The sequence below is a fragment of the Bacillus rossius genome, chromosome 1, assembly GCF_032445375.1.
Source record: "Bacillus rossius redtenbacheri isolate Brsri chromosome 1, Brsri_v3, whole genome shotgun sequence".
Classification (NCBI taxonomy): domain Eukaryota; kingdom Metazoa; phylum Arthropoda; class Insecta; order Phasmatodea; family Bacillidae; genus Bacillus; species Bacillus rossius.
The window spans coordinates 146255921-146272616 of NC_086330.1; the positions used below are offsets into that span (position 1 = coordinate 146255921).

At 40.5% G+C, this 16696-nt stretch overlaps 1 protein-coding gene across 6 annotated transcripts in view; it reads left to right on the top strand.

Moving 5' to 3' along the window:
• The window catches only part of LOC134546254 (probable RNA helicase armi), a 68850-nt gene that overhangs the window by 20471 nt on the left and 31683 nt on the right, over window positions 1–16696 (top strand). For all 6 annotated transcript variants that reach the window (XM_063388950.1, XM_063388951.1, XM_063388952.1 and 3 more), the window contains exons 3-5: window positions 368–1543; window positions 2578–3064; window positions 8246–8637. In XM_063388950.1, the coding sequence (XP_063245020.1) occupies window positions 368–1543; window positions 2578–3064; window positions 8246–8637 (2055 nt within the window). The remainder of the gene's footprint in view (window positions 1–367; window positions 1544–2577; window positions 3065–8245; window positions 8638–16696) is intronic.

The following is a 16696-nucleotide window of genomic DNA, read 5'->3' on the forward strand; positions in this document are numbered from 1 at the left end:
GAAAGAGCAATAGTATCCCGGAATATACCTTTGTTGAATAGTTAAGCTTTGGATTTTTGCAAGTTGAAGCATTTTAGCCGAGTGATGTAAACTTTGTCATTAAACTCTTAAACGTAAGGTGCATCTATTTTATATATTAAGTCTGTTTGGTGTAGTCTATTTGGGAATAGATTTTTCAAGTTGTTATGATTTGCGGTTCCATGAGAATATGGAGGAAAATGTCAGCTGAACAGTTTTATAAACAGAAAGAGGAAGCAATACTTAGCTGGTTGAAAGGTTTCCTGTTGCTTGTTGGTGGTGATGTTAGCTGGGGGCAGACATTCGGAAGGGGAAGAGTGGGGGGTGATGAGGCACATGTGCTCGGCAGGCGACTGGCTGCAGCTGGAGGCAGTCGTGGCGGTGGACGAGGACGTGGCTGACGTCAGCGGGGAAGTGCTGTCCATCGACAGCGTGACCCCCCTGCGGTCACGCGTCACAGAGGCCGCCGTCACCAGACTGCTGGAGGATGGCTGTGGGATAATCAACCTAGAGATATTCTTCTCGCCGGATGCGTGTGAGATGGGGTACAAGCCCTGCGTGGGTGACAGGGTCGCCTGTCAGGCCATCGAGAGCGAGCAGTGGAACCTGATATGGCGGGCCATCCAAGTGGTTTGCCTCTTCAGGGCCGACAAGACGGCCAACGTGCCTCGCCAGAGAGAGGACGAGAACTTGCCGAGGAACCGCAATGGAATTTTCGTCTCTCCCAGCGATGAGCTGGTTGTTCTGAACATGGGCGAAGCTCGAGAAGTGACCCTGTCGTTGGAAAATAAGGGCACTGGCAAACAACTTTTGCTCCGCAGTTTCTTTGCTTCTAAAAGATGTGATTCACAGTTGTGCCTCAAGTATCCTAATTGTAGTAAAAAATTTGAAATCAATCCAGGTCAGGAAGTAAAATATGTTTTTTTATGTAAAGGGATGTTCATTGGTGAGTCAATGGAGAAGTTTGTCTTTGTTTTTAAAGATTTCAGTATCGGCTACAAGTTCCGATTTGAAGTGAAGGACAAGCTGATAAAAGCATTGCAAGATTACCACAAACCGTACAGGAGGAGGGTGGACGCGAAGTCCTTGCAAAGGAATTCCCGCAGGAACATGGTAGACGTGATCCCGGGTGTTCGACCGTGCAAACCACCGGCGTTCCTTAACGTGGCGCTGGGGCGCTTCCCGGTGCCGGATCAGCTGTGGAACATCGTTCTTGGCGAAGAGGACTCGACTGGCTACATGTCGGACATTCTGAAGCGCTTGCAACATGCGAGGCCCTGCCTCATTGCGGACCTTTGTTTCGAGAACTACTCTGACCGTTTCCACTCGTTGCTGTACGTGGAGGAAATAGACGCGACTGTCAAACTCAGGAGGTTTGACATGGAGAGGGCAAACTTCCAGTTTGCAGGTCCAGGAGGACAGTACCTCTCATTGGAAGTCCCAGGATTGGCTGAAAAGAGACCCTCTGTCATCGTAGGCGATTGTGTGCATGCTGAAAATTTGACTGATGACATCACTGAGAAAGGTAGGGGTATTTGTTTTATTGTATGATAGTGATGTTGTTTACATAGTATCTGTTACTTAGAAGTGTGACCTAAATGTCTACCAATAAACCCAATGCAAAAAAATGTTAGACTATTGGATCATTCATAAAATTTTAAAGTTTTTTTATGAGTGATAGCAGGCAAGAGCAATTCCATTCCAGATACATGCATAAAGTGCATGTTTGGTTAAAAAATATTGAGTTTTGGAATACGTATTTTTTACATGTGTCTATGGCATTGTAGAAGTCAGGAAAAAAACATTGTGTTGTAAAAAAAATTATTATGGCGGCAATATTCATTCTGCACGCGGAGGTCAATCATTGCAAACAGAGGTAGGCAATTTAAACATGGAATATAATAATTTGCAAGTAATGTCCAGCGTTTATCAAGTGCTGGAGAGGAGCGCAGCGAGGTGGCTCAGTGCTGGGACATGAGACTCTTTATTCAGAGTTCCTGGATTTTAATCCCGGTCTGGCATTCTGATTTGGGTTTTCCATGATCTACCGAAGATACTCTAGGCAAATGCTGGGATGGGTCCTTTCTATCCACATTGACCAATTCCTTTCCCAACGTCCCTGTTTGGTATGGTTGTGTGTCACGGTCTCTAGTGACCACATCTACAAGAGTTTTAACCAATAAAATGTATACTGCAAGTGAAACAACATCAATCCATCATGCTCAAGCTTGAAACTATTTAAATACTCATACTTATGTGTTCAATTAAACATTAGATTGGTTACTGCTGCAAAAAGCAGAAAGGAACTCTACTCCAACACATAATTTACTTGTCGAGTATCTATATCACGTAATGGTGTACATACAAAAAGAAAGATTCAGCTCTGAACTAAGTGAATGCCTTACAGAGTGTTCTTGGACAAATCTCTGTGGTAAAATGACATAGTAATAGGTAATAGAATAGGTTTTCTAATAACTATAATTCACTAACATGACGTCTAAATTTTCTTGGGATGTGTACATGAGTTTTGTAATGATTGCATCATATGTTTTTTTCCAGTGATCCATGCTGGATATGTCCATCAAGTCTACAAGCAACATGTCTGGTTGAAGTTTGACTCCAACTTCCACTCGTCGTACGACATGTCCGACTATCGGATGTCATTCCAGTTCAACCGAACGCCAGTGCGCAGGTGCCATGCGGCGGTGAATGATGCCGTCGCCCACCTGCGGGCGGCAGTCCTGTTCCCGACGCAGGTCAGACCGCAGCTCCCGCAGGTGATTCTCGAGCCGGAGGACGATCTTGCGCTTCCGGACGGGCGGCCTCTGATGCGACCGGGCACTCTGTCCGAGAGCGACTTCAAGCGGAGGAAGCTGTTTTGGTTCAACAAAAGCCTGAACTGCTACCAGAAAGAGGCAGTGAGGAACATCTTGCGAGGCGAGGCACGCCCCCTCCCCTACATAATATTCGGCCCGCCTGGAACCGGTAAAACTATCACCCTGGTGGAAACTGTTCTGCAAGTTTTGCATCTGATGCCACACAGCAGGTAGGTATATAATCTGCGATTGAGAGACAACAATCAAGCTGCATTGTATTGTGCAAATATATCCAGGGATGTAGCCACATGGGGCGGCATGGGGCGGTGAAACCCACACTCGGAAATTGCCGACCCACACTAATTTTATCTAAAAACCATATCTCTATTCCTGGATGTATGGCAAGGAATGTTATCTCCTTGTTGCGCTAAGCAGTTTTTGCCGCCTGGCCGGAGCTGGAGGAGTGAATATGGAAGGGGGATGAGCTATTTTTAGACAGTCTTGCTGCGTGTGATGTGCCGCTGCAGAGAAGCTCTCTGCTACTTCCTTCCCACCCCAAGTCTCTACGTTGCTAGGCAACCATTCCTCCCCCTCTTTCCTTACGTTGGAGGGACAAAGACAAGGTCAAACACTCCGTGCCGCCTAGCCTGGCTCGTTTGCCGCCGCGCGTCTGATGATTTAGAGATAACAGTGCCGCCAGGCGTCAACAAAGGACCTTCCTATCTTCCGTGTTAAGTGACAAGCAAACCACTCTACTGCACCATCAAAAGTGACATGTAGGCCTATACTAAAACATTAATCTGTTGTATGAGTGTCAGAGTGGATAGGTCAGTTGGACTTGTGAAAGTTTTTCTTTGTTATTGAGAGAAGGCTTGTGTATTATGAGGTGATGAGTATATTTACTTGTTACTTCCAATGGCCTATTTCTAGAGTGCCAAAGGAGTGAGTGAAGAATTTGTGAAAAATGGTATACTAATAAAACTTTTGTGAGAAAACTAACATAAATAAGCCATTAGTTTTAGTAATAACATTGTCGGTTCTGTATTTATTTTAAGATATTCACAAAGGGCTTTCTTTTACAGTAGTGTAAACATGTCTAACAATGGGAAAAGAAATCAGACAATTACAAAGTTTTTCGTTTCACAACCAAGAAAAAAACGGGAAATTTTTCTGGACAGTGAGAATGTTCATTCTGAGGAGACTACCAAATCAAATTGTAAAGTATCAGAGTTAGAAAACAAGTGCCTTGTGACAAACACTGCGCCTATTGAAGACCAGCCACCAGTGCCATCAACTAGCTCATCAAGTGTTGTGGGTGTATCTACAGAAGACCAGCTACCAGCAAGCACACTAACACCCTCAACTAGTTCTGCAGTTGCAGTGGGACGAAAACAAGCAGTCACATTTAGGCGAGAGTGGAAAACTAACAGAGCATGGTTGGTTTACAACACAGATGCTAAAGGTATGTTCTGCTTGCTGTGTCAAAAATTTAACAAAACTCCTTTTGATAGAGATACTTGGACAAAATCCCCATGCACTCGTTTGCGATTGGAAAGTGTTGTTCGACACGAAAATTGTGCTGCACATATTGATTCACTTAAACTTGAATTGCAAGCCAGCCTTCATGGTCCCATCAGTGACAAAATACAGCCAAGCATGTGTGAGGAAGATCTCATGAAAGCGTTTGCATGTCTATACTTCTTGTGCAAAAAGAAAATTCCTCATACAACAAACTTTGAGCCTATTTTGGACTTGGCATGCTTTCTTGGTGTTCCCATCAAAGACACAATTCGTGTAGCAAAAAATGCTAATTACTGTAGTAGAACATCCATTCAAGATATGGTAATTAGTTTATCCACTGTGATAGAAAATGAGATCTTGGGCAAGTTACAAAATGCACCATTCTTCTCAATTGAAATTGATGAGACTACAGATTCAGCTGTAGTTGAACAATTAGTCATTCATGCACGTTATGTTGACAGTGAAGGTGTCCTGCAAAGCAGTTTCCTGAAAATTATTGACATTCTCAGTGACTTAGGAAATAGTGGCCTTAGTGGTACAAAAAATTGTACCTCAAATATGCAAGGTGTTGCCCTGAACTCTGTTAACATTTCAAATGCTGTTATATCATATTTGCATGATAGTGATCTATGTTTCTCAAAGCTGTGTGGTATTGGAACAGATGGTGCACCTGTTCTTACAGGTAAACATAATGGGGCAGTTAAAAAGATAAGAGAGAAACAGGTAGAAATTCAGCAACAGCTAGGTGTAGAAAATGTATGTGAAGCTGTTGGTGTACACTGTGCAGGCCACAGGTTGAATCTGGCTGTATCGCAAGCTGCTGAAAAGACCCTTGGAATAAAAAAATTCTGTGACATTATGAGGCAGGTATTTGACTTTTACCAAAACAGCTCTGTCAGAAGTGCTGGCCTGCATGAATTACAGTGTCTATTTCCTCAAGATCCACAAGGCAAGGTCAAGCAGCCTAGTCATACAAGGTGGTTGAGCTATGGAGAATGTGTACTTCGGATGAAAGATATTTATCCAAGTGTTGTACTTAGTCTTGAAAGGGAATGTGAAGAAAGAAATGATGCAAGGGCTCGGGGTCTGTGTTCTTATGTGACTGAATTCTCATTCATTGCAACACTGTTGTTAATGTGTGACGTATTACCCATCATGAACCGTCTTTCTAAAATATTTCAACAGGAAAATGCTGATTTGAGTATTGTGAAGTCTTTTGTAGATTCAACGATCAACAAACTTCAGAGACTGAAAGATTTTGAAGGATTAAATGAGAGGGAAATTGCATCATATTTGGAAATGTGTGCAAGTAAAGGTGTCTCAGTTCACACCAAGCCAACAAATGCTGCTCATTTCAAGAACATTAAATTACAGTACCTCCAAACACTAATTGAAAACATTCAAGTCAGATTTACCGATTGTGACATTCTAACATGTTTTTCCATTTTTAACCCTACACATCTTCCATCTCCTCATGACCATCGCTTTGATGTGTATGGAACAGAAGCTATAAAACTGTTGTCTGCAAGATTTGGATTAGAATCAAGACTTTGCCTACAAGAATGGTGTGAAATCAAGCAATACATGGCTGATAACCACAGGAAAAAGACTTGTACAGAAGTGGTCCACTTTCTTTGCACTGACAAAACAATTGGCAGTTTGTTTCCAAATATAGCCAAACTCGCACAAGTGTACAGAGTCATTCCACTTCACACAGCTGAGTGTGAGAGAGATTTCTCTCAAATGAAGCTCATAAAAACTGACTTGAGAAACAGACTGAGTGAGTTCACGCTTGATTCCCTGCTTCGCATTTCGCTGGAAGGTCCAGATGTCCAAGACTACCCATTTAAAACTGCAGTTCAGCATTGGGCAGCACAGAAGAACAGAAGAATTCGCTTGAAATAGAAGTGAACGTTAACGATGGTTGAGAAAATTTGGTTAAATTTAAACGGGGGTGTTGTTTTTCCTAAAACAATTGACGTTAAAGTTGTGGTATTTAATTTGCTGTGTCGCCATTTTTTTGCAGGCAACCCACACTCACATTTTCCTAGCTACATCCCTGTATATCATATATTGCAAATAGGAGTTTCAATATACTAAGAGTACTTAACTTGTTTCTACCTTCTCCATTACTAATTATCAAGATGGCCACCTAACCAGGAATATCAGAAATCCTTGATTTTTTTGCTGTCTGGAAACTTGGAAAAAACTTGTGAAATCCATAAGTATTCATTTGTATAACAACTTAGTTTAAAAACTGCACACTCTGTCTACGAACTACATCACTTACACTACTTTTCACTGTGGTTGTTTACATTCTCTCCCTTTGCACAGGATTTGACAGATGGAAATGCCATTAACTCAATATCACATGCAACACTACTTTAAATACACTGTGATATATAATTAGACAAGTAAGGAACTGAAGATTTATATTGATGAAAAACCCTTACCCCCTCATAATACTGTAGAAAGTGGCCGATGAATTGTTTCTCCTATTTAAGTGTTAAAATCTCAGCTGAACTTGTAGCCTGTCGTGCCTTTTGTGATAGCGAGCTGTAATGGATACCCTGTTTAAATTCTGCCACACCAACAGTTGGCTTACAGTTTTGAACCGCATACTAAACTTCAATCAGATGCATATTGAAAAATGTTAATCAAAGCAGAAGCAAGATTTTAAATTATTATTTGTATTGTAGAGAATGTTAATCATGGCTATATGTTTGTAGAAAGACTTTTGGAGACTGCTTAAAAACTTATTTTAAAACACCTTGTATTCAAGATGGTGTCAAGGTTCTTAGCTTCTATACCACTGGTACTGGCTTACGTGTGTCAGAAATAGTAATTCGAGTACATGCTTTATTGTAAACGTTTAATAATGTTTGGCTTTTGTTAATATTGAATACATAAGTAGTATATCTAATTTATTTATTTGGGTGTAGTGTTTGACTGACTAGTTTTATTATTCTGAGCATTCAATGAGATGACTTTGAAAAACCTTGAAATTGGTATTTACTAGGGGAGTGGCCTCCCTGTTAATATTTTATCTTTATGGTTTTAATATTTTAATTGTCTCTCAAGTGTTTCTTCCATAAAAAAAATATTTTTAACTTGTTATTGGTAACATACTTAATGTCTTCAAGCAATATCTTTATAATTGTATACCCTTTCTGAACATATAACATTTATTTTTAGATAGAGACAAGATGAGTGATGAATTACAGTTAAACTAAAATTTAGGTAACACCAAAAAGTCATATAGTGCACTGTACAGAAAAATTGTTTGCAATTACAAAATGTTTTCATAAAATGTTATTTTTTGCAATTCTATACCAATAGTTTTACATGATATGGAATTGGAAAATGCTTTGATCAAACACATTCTTAAAGTTTTGTTTACTTTACAGCTACTGGCACATACCTCAAACATGCAAGTTCTTGCTGATTTATTTGGATTGTTCAGAGCAAATATACCTCAAAAATATGTAGTACTAAAAATAAATAGCTTCTATTAGCTAAAAATTACACTTGTATATTGAATAATGTAATGAATTACGGGTAAAACTCTCCTAATAAAACCCCACTTATGAGTATATATAGTAAGTTAAAAAAAAATTAGCACTTGCCTATTAATGTATACAATTATAATGAATTTTCTCGTTAAGTATAATTTGTAAGTACCTTGAAGAACTTCTTAACAGGGATTTACTGGATTACTTATGAATTTTTTTAATATGAATGAAATTTACCAAAAACTAATGTTGTGAAATATTGCTTCTTCCCATAGAGTATAAGTACATGTAGCAAACTGGTTGCTTTCAACAACACGTCATGTTAGGGTTGACCCCGCTGCTGTTGGGGTAGAGTAGAGTTGAGTTGGTTGTTTCCAGGCTGCTGATAGCCACGCCCTCGAACAGCTCGGCCAATCTGATCGCGGAGAGACTGCTAGACTCGAACTACTTGCGGCCGGGGGACCTGATCCGACTGGTGGGGTACCACTGCCTCGTGGATGGCACGCTGCCCGAGAGACTGATCCCGTTCAGCACGAGCGCGGACATCAGCTACTACGACGAGAAGAGCTTGCCCCGGCAGTTCGGCACGCTGGAGAACGAGCTGAAGCTGTCGTCCAACGCCAGAACCGTGGGTCGCCACCGGGTGACTGTCAGCACATGTGTCACGTTGGGGCAGCTCCGCACGATGGGGTTCAAGCCGGGCCACTTCACGCACATCCTTGTCGACGAGGCGGGCCAGGCGACCGAGCCGGAGATCCTCATCCCACTTGGTAAGTTACGAAGTAGAGCTGGCGGTCCAATATCTCGATTCTATAGCAGGGCTTAACGTTATTGTTTAAAAATATTTAATCTAGGTAAATTCTCGCACACAATTGAAAAGGGACCATTTTCAGTAGTTCAAACACAAAAAAATGGACTGCAATAAAAAACCAATCACAAGACTTTTTTTTTAATGAATTAAGAAAATCACTCATTTCACAGCAGTCATTGTAGAGTTTTCTCGAGAAGGTTTTGGTATGGAAGAGGGAGGTGCCATTAAAGTGCAAATGAGTGTTGTACAATACCTACTATGTGCCCATAGTCACTAATGGGGCAGAGACTTGTACTGCAGACACAAGAGATGCTGGGAAGATCAGAGCAATAGGAATTAAAATTATGAGGATTATGTTATCAGTTGTGAGGGGAGACACTATCAGGAATGAGGTAGTGCAAGCAAGAGTAGGAGCACAGGACCTGAATAACATTATTGAAAAAGTGTATATGAGATGGTATGACCTTGTCCAGAGAATGACTGTTGAGGAAAATGATGGCGTTAAAGTACACAGGAAGAAAATGGTTGCTACAGGACTAGAAAACTGGGAAAAGTCATGGAATTTAAAACGGTCAGGGAATTCTGGGAAATTTCAGAGAAAACACAACATATTTCTGGAATTTCTACTTGTGCTAACAAAAGGGAAATGGAAAATACCACTAATGTTGATATTTAGGCACCTCAAAAAATTCGGACACGTTTCATAGCATGAAATTCTGTTGATTTTCTTTCTTTTTGTGTTTTTTAGGCCTTTTTATGTAAACACGTTGTTTAGCACAAACAAAACGGAATTATGCATGTTTACGTACAAGTTTAATAGCCTCTACTTAATAGTTTCAGAAAAATCAATAGTAATATTGGCAAACACGTATTTTGATCTCAAACTGCATTAATTTGTACTGAAAGATTATTAATAATGTTGGGCCGATGCCTAAAATATACAGTAAAACCTTTTTGTTGTGACCCCATTTATTGCGACCACCTCTCTATTACAACCCGATTTCAAGGAACTGTGAAAAAATTGCCGAAAATCAGAATAAAATCGGACAGAAAATAAGTTTCTTGTGGTGAGTAGCGTGTTACTGCGTTTCTCTTGCCGAGTGCTGTACTGCCTTAGGCAGCGCATATCTAAAAATAGATACCACTTCCTGTCGAACGCTATCAGCGCTTGACAACCCCCATTCCACGTCCCTTTTCTGGCAGGGTGCAGATAAAGGTTTTTGTGGCAACGTGTTTACGTTTAGCTTTTTGCGAGTGTCTAGTGTGGTACGCAGTTATGGCAAAGCTACCTGCTGGATTTCTCTTGATTTTGATTACTATCGGTTGACAATGTTTGCTTAGTTTTTGAAGTCCGATTTGGTCTATTTTCTGGCTTGAATTTGTGAACTATTGTTGAAGACTTATGCAGGTTTTTTTTTTCTTTTCCGATTTTTTGTATTTAGACATAATAAATAAAATACCATTAAATATTAATTACTATTAATACAATGCAGGAAAAACCCTCCGGCCGCAGCGAGTGAACATAGTAGTCGGCCGCTCGCTCGCCCTTGATCACCCTCTCCCCGTACCTACCTTGGCTGCGGCCAATCTCGGATGCTGCTTGAACTTGTTAACAATCATGTTATCTGCTTCATTTTAACGAGAGTAAAAATATATTAAACTGTCAGCAAATTGATAAAATCTTTATGTGTCCGCAAAACAGGGCACAACACTGGCCCGCCAGTTGTTTTCATTCAAAACGTGGCTAAAGAACTTGCATGGATCAGGCTAAAAACATCCGGCAATACGTGTAGGTTATAAGGAATCTTGTTATGAATTGAAATGTTATGTTTTTCGAGTAGATATACCGTAATCACTCGCGTAATTTCCGCAGTAATTTGACCACATTTTTGTCCAAAAAAATGGGGTGCGGACATTATGCGAGGAAAAATAAAAAATACAAAATTTTGTGTCTTAATTATTACTAAAAAGGCACAAAACGTATTTAAAATCAATTTGGATTTCACTAGCTATTTTAAAAGAATATTGCTGCGGGATCGCTTGCAAACAACCCGGCTTAGACCATGTTTACGTTGCTGTAATTGCCACCGGTAACTGTCTCGCACCCACCGGAACATTAAAAAAAAATACGCGCTACACTGAAATAAGTGTGGTTACGTGTGCCTTATTAATGTGATTAATATGTGATGGATTAAAACGGCTATTAACGGCACAGCTGCAATATTTTAGCCGTACAATATCCTTACGTGTGGCGCGCAGGGAACCAGCGAGCTGGCAACAGCGCAGTGACTCACCAGTTCCACATCTGCTGCGCTCTGTACTCCCCCCCCCCCCCCAGAAAATCTGATGGCCTTCGTGACGTAGAGAAGGAGGAAGGGGAAGGAAACATTTAGAGCGTGAGAATGGCCAAGGGAGCGATTCCAACCAAATGTAAACAAAGAGGGGTTCTGTTCTGTCCAGACACGTAAAACAGGGTACACACTAATTAAAGTAAACGTTTCTTTTACGCTGCGCTGCGTGTCTTACCTCAACAGAAAACAAGACTGATCCACTCCGTGTTGCATTTGTTGACTGCAACTGTTCTTTTATTTTTCGCCACTGACGAACACTTTTTTCGTGCACTTCAAACTCCTTTTCAGCAGCCCTGTTCCCATGCTCTTCAGCATAACGAACAACTCTTAATTTAAACCGCGCAGTGAAGGATTTATATTTACCAATTCTGTACTCTACACTACAAAACTCGACAGGAAACTCATGCCTTGAACTTGCGTGCGTGTTGGTCAGCTGTGTTTACCGTTACCTTGCTTTGTTCAGTTCAACGAATTTCCCCACCCTTTCAGGACAGGAGAGAAAGGACAGCTCAAGGTCACTGCTTTGTTTACAGAGCCGTCAACTTTCCATTCGTACTGCGTCCTTTAGGGGTGGCCAAAGTTGTGTTGCCCGCCGTAGACGACTGGTGCGGACATTATGCGAATTTTAAATTTTTTCTTTTAAGGATATATAAATAAAGGATGCGGACATTATGCGAGGGCGGACATTACGCGAGTGAATACGGTACACAGCGACCGACTGGATGCACGCCCGCCGCAACTTGTTTTAACTGCCGCAGCGATGTTTATTTTGACAGCTCAAGCAATTATCTTTTCCAGTGTGTTGATAGAAAAAGGTCGCTTCACCCGGCATAAATAAAAAGGCTACGCCACTTATTCCCCAAGCAGGAAACACACTGGCTGCCGTCTGTCTTCCCCGCATTTATTTTTCTTCTAACATTCCACGTCTTGCCTCTCGCGCGAGAAATAACGAAGCGACCACGCATTGGCTAGTTTTTTGCTTTGTTTGGTGACAGCAGCTTGATTTTATTCGGTATATTCCTTTTCATAGGACCCTTGCTATTAAAATACATTTATATTTAAGTTTGAAAGCTTGTAAATTCCTTGCCAGAGATCACTGAACTCGAACTTGGTGTGAAAAGTGACATATTTTGACATACTTTTTTTTTGGGCGTGTTTGGGGGGAGGGACGGTTCCGAAAATATTTACAATGGGGAGAAGGGAGGGTGAAAAGAGCATTTTCTCACTGAAGGTTTTTCAAAGGGGAGCGAAGTTGGGGTGTTATAAGGGAGGACACTAGATGGTTTGTGTGTCTGGGAGGGATGAGCTAGCCTTGAAGAATGTTTCCGAGGGTAGGGAGGGGTGAGCTTATGCGTCACGCGCCGCTGCCGCCAGCCAGCCGGGCGAGCTTCGTGTGCGCGTGCGCCCACTTGCTTTGCAGAACCTACCACTGCCATATTTTGGACGTTGCTATGAGGGGTGGGTGTTATAGTGTATGTATCGACAGTCGGGATAAAAAAATTTAATTAAATCATTTTTTCCCCCGTCATCGCTTTAACTGTGTTTTTCGATTATCCGTGCGCCCCTTGCCAGTCATTACCCCGGATAATCGGGAGTCTACTGTACTTTCAAAAGATTATTTATGCTTGGTAATACTATAGAGAAACTTAACAAACACTTCAGCAGCAATGTTTGGATATTCAGTTTTGCCAACTGCCTTTCCAAAATATTTCTAATATAAATCAAACATCTCTGAACATGCACAAGGATGCCATATTTACAGCAATTTGGTTATGTTGCTTTTAAACTTATTTTAATATGGACCCAGTAATTCACTATGAATTTTGGTAAAATCTCATTAAAAACTTATTTCGTTAATAATTCTTTAAAGTTTAAAGCGGAGAGATATGAAACATCTTAATTTACGCGTTCACGTCACCAAAGTTTTGGTTCATGGCCGTATCGTTAACCATGTTACATTCCATGCGGCCCGGCTAACACATAGAAATGTAACAATACAATTAATGTTCTTTAAGAATTTATGATTACGATGGTCGATTCAGATAACTTTTAGTTACATCAAAATATGTTTTAAATTGGAAATGAAAGAGTTTATTGCATTACTTTTTGTTTATTTCGTTTCAAACCAAAGAAACGATAGTTTTTTCAGGTACATGACAACACAATTCAGACAAATTTAGTTCTAAAGCTTTGTTACTTGCACAGTTTTTGTTCTACAAATTTTTTTTGAAGTCCTTGAATTTTGATAGGATGAGGTCCAAATACATACCATACCAGACATTTTTCTGTTGATGGTCGTTGAGTCTTGTCGCTCACAAAAAAATAGAATTTATTACTGTCCCTTGGTTAGCGATGTAACTCAAGGTACGGTCGCGCACTGACCGAAGTCGTGCGAAGTTGGGCCGTTGCCGACGCCTAGGGCCTAAATTTCTAGTTACATTATTCCGAAAAAATCTTTAGGTTAAAATTTACGGCCTGGCCCCAGCCCCTAGGCGTGAAATTTTCCCTTAGTGCAACTCCATAATATTGTGCGAGTTGCCGACGACGCGACCGGACTGGATGACAATCGAGCGACAACTGAGTTGGTAGACGAGATTACCTCCCTTGTATAGGTGAAGACAAGGGAAGCAACCCCGTGGGCCAACCGACCAATCACAGTACAGCATTCATCAACATGCCCAAATAAGGAATTTCGGCCGAGCGCATCACACCACGCCAGGACTCGCCCTGATTGGTTGGCTAGTGGTAGCCTCCAGAGAACCTTCCAGACCGTCGCGAAAGCTATGCGTCCACGTGACGCGTAAATCCCCAACAACGCATTTACAACGAGGAAAATAACTTGCTGGCGCCAGTGTGTCGCGCCTGTCCGCTCTTCCCTCTGGGCTTTCCAGACTGTTCTCGAATTATTCCACTACGATCTCAATAGAATTCATAATTTACCCAACTAATCTTATATATAAAATTCTCGTGTCACAGTTTTCGTTGCCATACTCCTCCGAAACGGCTTGACCGATTTTGATGAAATTTTTTGTGCTTATCCGGTATCTATGAGAATCGGCCAACATCTATTTTTCATCCCCCTAAATGTTAGGGGTAGTCCACCCCTAAATTTTTTTTTTTATTTCCAGTTTTTGGTAGGAAATCACCATGGCAACTGCTGTTGCTTTGTTGATGCTTCATTCGTCTCTATGGCAACGGCTATTTCATTGTTAGTGCAGTCCTCATCACCGTTGAAATTTTGCAAGTGGTAGTGGGAGGGGGAGGTGTGGTGGTAGTGGGGGGTGGAGGGGGAGGTGTGGTGGTAGTGGGAAGGGGAGGTGTGGCGGGAGTGGGAGGGGGAGGTGTGGCGGGAGTGGGAGGGGGAGGTGTGGTGGTAGTGGGGGGTGGAGGGGGAGGTGTGGTGGTATTGGGAAGGGGAGGTGTGGCGGGAGTGGGAGGGGGAGGTGTGGTGGTAGTGGGGGGTGGAGGGGGAGGTGTGGTGGTATTGGGAAGGGGTGGTGTGGCAGGAGTGGGAGGGGGAGGTGTGGCGGTAGTGGGCTGGGTTAGGGGGAGGGTGGGAGAGTGACCGCCGACGCCGAGCAGATTTTTTCGCGAAATATGCCTGCCCCTAATGTTCCTTATGTTACGCAGGATGACATTTTCCGAAAATTAGATCTAATGGGTGGTTAAAACCAGGCAACAGTGGGTACTTTGTCTGCATGAGAACAGTATTTTGCATTGTTCATGTCTTCTGCGTCTCCATGGCAACGTGCATCGCGCGGCAGTGGCGTACCCACAACGAGGGGCATGTATTATGAGCGGCGCAAGAGTGATCTGCCTGTAGACTGCCGTAGCGAAGTACGGGTACATCAGTTGTACATTGCGTGCACGAGTCGGGTAACCATCGGTGCTATTCATTTTCTCTCCGGTACATTATACAGCATTGTAATAAATTTTCACTTAATTTTTTTTTTATTTACCATTACTATAAATGGGAGATGTGGCTTAATTTTTTTCCATTAGTACCTATAGCCGTGCGAAGCCGGGTCGGGCAGCTAGTTTACATATAATATTCAAATTTTAGCAATTGAAGTTGAAATTCAGATTCAAAATTTTAGTTTAAAAATTATGTCCTGTAAAATTATATTCTCCATTGCCTTAAATAAAACAATTAATGAAATCATACATCAAAATTAGTTATGAGCTGGAGTTAACCCACAAATTAATAATTAAATATCTCGGGAAAATAAGTATTTTAAGACTTTACATGAAATTTAAAAAGAGTAATTAATAACAATTTTTAACATATCTGAACTGTTCTCTATATCAAAAAAAAAATATCCTTCACATCAAACTTATTCTTAATATTCTTATGACCCATTTTGCAATGCTACATAACCCCCCCTACTTTTTGATTGAATTTGCAAAATTAAATCAAAAAGTACACAAGTGTAAATTGTTGAAACAAAAGAAATAACATACCATAACAAATCAAAAAAAGTGTAAACAAATGTAACAAATTAACATCAACATTAGAAATGCAAATCTTGACACAATAATAGCAAACCATTACTTTTCATATTATTACAAATCTTTAAAACACAAACAATATAACTCAAACATTGAAGCATTACATAAACAAATCATTTAAATTCTCCTTACCAAACTAAAAGTAATGTGTTTTAAGTTTTAAACATGAGCAAACATGATTACAATAGAATAGTGATTTTTTTTTTTCAGTTTACTTATGTATCGCTTTCCTTAAAACAACAAAAAAAAAAAACAACTTCAGGCAGAGGTTCAAAGAGTGACAAATCAATCTTTAACAAATAACACAACACAATTATATAACACAGAACTTTCAACAGGTTATACATTAACAAAAATATTTCATTGTAGTTTCATGTTCATTAATCTTTCAAAAATATGCAAAATATTCCCCATGAGTTAAATCACTTTTTTTCTTTATTTTTTTTTTTTTTTACACAAATTGTTTACAGTACCAATACATATATACCTTAAGCAATAATAATCAATCTTTGCACAACTTATTTTCAACACGAATGTACCTTTTAATCATGCTATAAAAGTATATACATAACTTGCTTAAAATTCACCCTTTTATTTCTTCAATTACACTGAATTAATTTTCCACGGTCTGAGTAAAGAGATGTGCCAATTAGCATCATTTACTCTGTAAACATTGTGGCCTACGATAGCTTGTATTTTATATGGCCCATCATACAATTTGAAAAACTTGGATATCTTACCATCTATAAGGGATGACAACTTGTGTGAAGCAATTAAGACTTCATCCCCTTCATTGAAACTCGTTTGTTTGATAGTTTTGTCAAATCTGGCTTTCCTTGAGTTAGCTTTATACATTAGTTTTTCTTTTGCCTTATCCAACTTTTCTTTTAATTCCACAATGTCGCTTTTAGGAAATTTAATTGTATTTTGGAGCTTTGTAGTTGGTAAAATTTGTAGCATCAATTCGATAGGTGTGAACCCTGTACTCTCATGCCAACAATTGTTGATCAGTTTCTCTACCTGGTCTACATTGCTTGCCCATGCATTATGTTTCTCATTACAGTAAACCCTAAATAAACGCCCCAATTCTCTCATTACTCTTTCAGCAGGGTTGGCAGCTGGGTGATATACAGCAGTGTATCCTAGTTCGATACCTAA